Source organism: Montipora capricornis, chromosome 10, assembly GCF_036669925.1.
Source record: "Montipora capricornis isolate CH-2021 chromosome 10, ASM3666992v2, whole genome shotgun sequence".
NCBI classification, from domain to species: Eukaryota; Metazoa; Cnidaria; class Anthozoa; order Scleractinia; family Acroporidae; genus Montipora; species Montipora capricornis.
The window spans coordinates 44,838,764-44,843,763 of record NC_090892.1 but is presented as its reverse complement, the minus strand read 5'-3'; the positions used below and the strand labels follow the sequence as shown (position 1 = coordinate 44,843,763).

Here is a 5,000-nt window from a genome sequence, read left to right as displayed (position 1 = left end):
TGTAATCCAGTATGAATGATAAAGCAACGCTTCCTTTTCATAAACATACGAACCTGGAGCGTAAATCAAGTCACTAAACAAGTCCAGTCTTATACACGATTTCTGAAACGTAAATATTTTCCAATTACCCTGAACATAGCAATTACTCATCATAGTTCTTTATTCTAAACATGACAGTAACGAAAACACTCTTATTACTTTAAATCAAGTTGTAAGTGGTTTCATCGAATGTCAAAGGGTTTTATGACTTTGTGTTGTTTGCTTCACCACAATGAGACCTATTCCTCTTTCTACACGACGTTACGGAGGCCGTCTTGGTCTCCCAAACTATTCCTCTTAAGACGGGACTCTGTCCTTATGTAAATATATTTTTCTTCCGTTTAAGTCATGGCTTCTGAAGACGAAAGTGAAATCAAGGATTGTAACGGGTTATATTCAACCAAAACAATTACTCGCTGCTCAACGTGATAGAATTTGAACGAAGACGAGCCAGAAAATGACTATTGGGATCTCTCGCTAAGGTTTTTACAGTGTATCTTTTGTGCGAAATATCACATTCAGACGCATGTGTGATGGGAACAAGCAAGTTGTCGGTCTTTTTGCTGGCTGCACCTATTTGCTTCGGACTAGCACATTTTAGAATTGGTTACTCATTGGTCTTTGCTTTGCTCTGGACCACTCCAAACCCTTGAAAGAATGAAAAGACTTTTAGAGAGGAACTCACAGTCTTAGTTATTTTATACTGTGTCTGCTTCTCGTGATGCCTGTGATCCGCGGAGCGGCTCCCTCCAGAGGCAAACTTTGAGTTCTGCCGAGGAGCAGTTCATTCTTTCTCTTTTTTTCGTCTTCCTCTTCCCATTTCTTTTTCATTAGTTCATGTTTTTGCTTGGCTTCCTGTTCCATTTTTTCCTCTATTTGCAAAGCGCCCCATTCCTTTTGCATCAGCCACTTGTCGTATTTTGCTTTCGACATTCTTCTCCGCTGGTGTTTTTTGTCTTCCTCTATTTTTTGGTTTTCCTCCAAGCCCTTTTCCCTTTCTTTCTCGCTTTCTATCTCTCTTCGCTTGTCCTCTAACCACTCGTCAAATGTTTTTCCCTTCTGCAACTTTGCGCCGTGGTTTTCGTTGGTTTTTGCGTTTTCCTGGGCTTTTGCAAAGAGTTTCTGTAGGTGATCAAGTTCTTTTTCGGACAGCCATTGTTGGTAGGACTTCCTCTTTGAATTCAGAACAGACTGGGAATTATTTTCAGCCGGATTTCTTAGTTGCACGGATTCTCTTCTGACAGAAATCCATGCGTTCCATGGGCGATCCATTCTTTCCTCTTCATCCATGTCCTTCTTCCCCCGCAAAGATTCCAAAAGGTTTAACTCACAAATTGATCTGCGATAGAAAAAGAAAAACACGAAATTGAATCGATAAACTATATGATTTGCTTGCAGCGTAGAGATTGCTGTTAAAATATTATGGTAAGCAACATTCCAGTTGCTAACGGTATCGCCAGAAGCTCTATGTCATGTTTTTTTTGTAAGTGTTTCCCGCAAGATATCTGTTTGAGACAACTACACTGCAAATACAACCTGCTAGTTGCTAAGTTCTATTAAAGCAATCAAATTGAACATCAGCGAACCGTCTTGCTGATAGACCTTGTTCGTGCCCTCACAGTTAACTGAAATGACCATGCGATGAAGCCTTATGCAGGGGAAATAACTTGCATGGATCTGAAACACCTCCATCGCATTCCACAAACTGATTCAAGCAAGCGGACCGATTTTTTTCAGGCAATGCGAACCTTTCGGAAAATGCCTAGAGCCGTCATGCAATTGATTAAAGTCATTTTCATCGCCGGTGGTTTGCTTAAAGATTTCATCTTTTATGAACCATACAGAGCCCTACTTCAGTCCTTCTTTGGTTTTTTTATTATTCGTGTATTGCTGGAGCAGGGAGACTGCAAAGAGTTGGCTATATTTCACTGTCAAGCTCGCAGTTTTATGTTTGGCTGTGTATTGGAGAAATTGAGCATCGCATTTACAGGAAATGTCAGCATGCAATTTGCGTCCTGCCCAAAATTAAAGAAGTTTATTTGATTTGGCTCATTTTTTTGCCTGTTATCTAAAGATATCAAGTAACTTCTCAAACGAGAGACAACTTGGAACAAGAGAATACAGTATTCATGTTTTTGTGGCGGCAGATTGTCGTTTCACATTGATGGAATGCTAAATCCAAATCCTCATTTGTCCTGGGACATTAGCAAAATAGATTTTAGAGAGATTACAGATAGATAATCTCTCCTGGCATTTTAACTAACCATAATCGTGCATGTTATAACACGAGAGTTAGGGGCACGCATTGCCCTTTTAAAGCGCTATATAATTTGCTTCCCGGCAGGCAGATCGAAAATAGTAATGCTCTTTTCTATTGAGTGTTGCAAAACAAATACCAGAGTAATTACTTCGACCAATCACAGCAGGTGCAAACAGCGCCATCAATCCACATTCATAGCAATTCCGTATAACTTCTTCAAAGCGCGGGAAAAATCGCACGTTCAAGTCGCTATTGGTTTTATTTTTTTTCTTTTGATTGGGACCTCTTGTCCCACTCTGTTTGGCTGGAAAGCAGACTCTCGTGTTTGGGTTTTGCGCTGCTCTCTCAGGGTGAAGTTGTTTAAAACGGTGTTCTTTTATCCAACTAAAAAGTAATAGTTTGTGTAAAAAAACCGTGTTCTTTGATCAGTAAAAATTATCATAAATAGCATATAAATATCATAGTCTTTTTGATGGCAAGGCTGCTCTGCTGGGAATTGTATTTCCGAGCTTCTAGAGCAAACCCCCTCTTGGGGAAATGCGCCTTGGGGTCCCTTTTACGAACACAGCTGCCAATAGACCAATTTCGATGTATTAAAATTCAGTCCTAAACAAAAGGCATCATCTCGAGGCTCTAGGGAATAAGTATAAGGATTTGTATGAGTTTATTCCCCATAGCCTCGAGATGATGCCTTTTGTGTAGGACTGAATACTCACAACTACATCACCTAATGTGCCAACCAGGGATCTATTGACTGTCGAAACAAAGGATTCCTTTGTTGTGTGGTGGGCAAAATTACAAAAGCAAAAGAATTGTTATAAACAGTGAAGTCTCCTATTGTCCCACTGCCAGCCACTTATGATGAGAGACTTGAAACCCCTGCCGATTAGGGAGCTCAAGCACGCGCGTTTTTGAGACGCGGACGGCAACCGGAAGTGAGCTGTTTTCCCCTTTAACTTGTCTTCACACAACCACATTTCATTGCCAAGTTTCTTTTCTCCATTAGAGATAATTAGTACAAAAATCTGGGAGACATCACTGCCCTGGCTCGCGAAATGTTCTCTTCCGGTTGCCGTCCGCGTCTCAAAAATGCACGGGCTTAAGCTCCCTAATATTATGACTGCCGTGACGCTGTTTGGAGACGATGGATTGTAACAGTCCCCCTCTTTGCTGGCTACTTGCATTTGCCATCGAGTTTTGATGGTTTCATTTGATTATTTATTCAATTATTATCATGATTATCCGAAGCGATTAGTTTAGTTTCTGTTTCAGGAAACTTATTTCCAACCCCTTTCGAGATTTTCTCTCACCCTTGTTCCTCAATCTCCTCTACTTGTATGGAGTTTTTCCTTGTTCTGATTGTTGGCTGCTGGTGCTGATGATTAAAGCTGAATGAAGTGGTCGGTACACTTCGTCTTCTCAGTTTCAATCTATTGCCTTTGGTCTCATCGGTTTTCTTGAACATGGCTGGTGTACTTGTTGTATCGCTTTCACTGAAATTTCTGTCAATCAATCAATCAATCAATCAATCAATCAACCAACCAACCAACCAACCAACCAACAAGTCGGTCACACGATTAATAAGAGCGTTTAGAATCCCTAACGTAGCTTTTTGCCATTAAGTTAGGCTACAAATTGTTTACAATACAATACAATATAATACAATAACTTTATTTCATGAGGAAGACGCAATGACCTATGGTAGTTTTTAAGTCTTTCTAAATGCCCAGTGAGGGTCACAAGGCAGACAAATCCGGACTGCATCGGGAGTCTTCATTTCGTATAAGAGGGTAAAAAGAACTGCAAAAAAAGTCGCTCACCTTGTTCTCTCGGAGGCCAACTCAGCAGACGACACCGAACCTTCGCTACATGTGGAGCCGGAGCGTGATCTTTCAAGAGGTGGATGAAGTGCCGTTGTACTGGTAAGCCCGCGTGAAATTCCGCTGTCATCTATCTTAATGACGGGCAATTTGATCCCCTTGTCTGGTATAACAGGCAAACGCCGTCTTCTTGAAGTTCTTACTAATCCCCCTTGTGCAATGGGGGAGATTGACTCGGCGACGACAACCCTTTCCTGGTCGCTTTCATCAGATTCTTCGCCACTGACCGATGACCAGCTACCCCGTTTAGTGTTCTGTGTCCGAGTTTCCAGCAAGGGCCCTGTGTTGGGACACCTGTGAGTTTTCCTGATTGGAATCCGTTCCATGTTCTCTTCATCCTGTGGTAATTGCGAAAACTGTCCGACTTCTTCGATTTGCTTGTGGGAAATATTACATTGTGGACCTGAATTGTCTTTCGCTTCAGCTGCAACAGATGAATTGTTCTCGGTAACAGAAGGCTCGTTATCTTTGTTGCCTTCACATCCATCAGTTGCTTGGCTCTCGTCCTCTCTTTCCCATTCCACATTTCGGCTTATCAGTTTGAGTATATCCGGCCTCGCAGTTGCTGATTTCTTCCTTCTTTGTGCCATGTATGCTTGCTTTCTAACAAATGCTCTCCTCAACACTTCAGGTGAGTGACTCTCTTCGCATTCTTCCCCTGCAGACGATGCAGCGAACTCGGCTTCATGAACCTGGTCCTGCCACAGTCTCAGCACATATTTTGCCGATACAGGGGATTCATCTCCCAGCGATTCACTCTTTTTGTGTCCTTTAGTGAGATGCTCAAGCTGACCTTCAATGTTCTCTCTCTTGAGACCCTC

At 41.9% G+C, this 5,000-nt stretch overlaps 1 protein-coding gene across 1 annotated transcript in view; it reads right to left on the bottom strand.

The window, feature by feature from the left end:
* Nucleotides 1-607: 607 nt before the first annotated feature.
* LOC138021711 (trichohyalin-like) overlaps nucleotides 608-5,000 on the bottom strand; it is a 6,367-nt gene continuing 1,974 nt past the window's right edge. Inside the window, exons 1-3 of the mRNA XM_068868674.1 lie at nucleotides 4,120-5,000; nucleotides 3,610-3,801; nucleotides 608-1,378 (exon numbers count right to left, since the gene is read on the bottom strand). The exon at nucleotides 4,120-5,000 is cut by the window's right edge and continues 1,974 nt beyond it. Coding sequence (XP_068724775.1) covers nucleotides 733-1,378; nucleotides 3,610-3,801; nucleotides 4,120-5,000 — 1,719 coding nt within the window. The 3' untranslated portion in view covers nucleotides 608-732. The remainder of the gene's footprint in view (nucleotides 1,379-3,609; nucleotides 3,802-4,119) is intronic.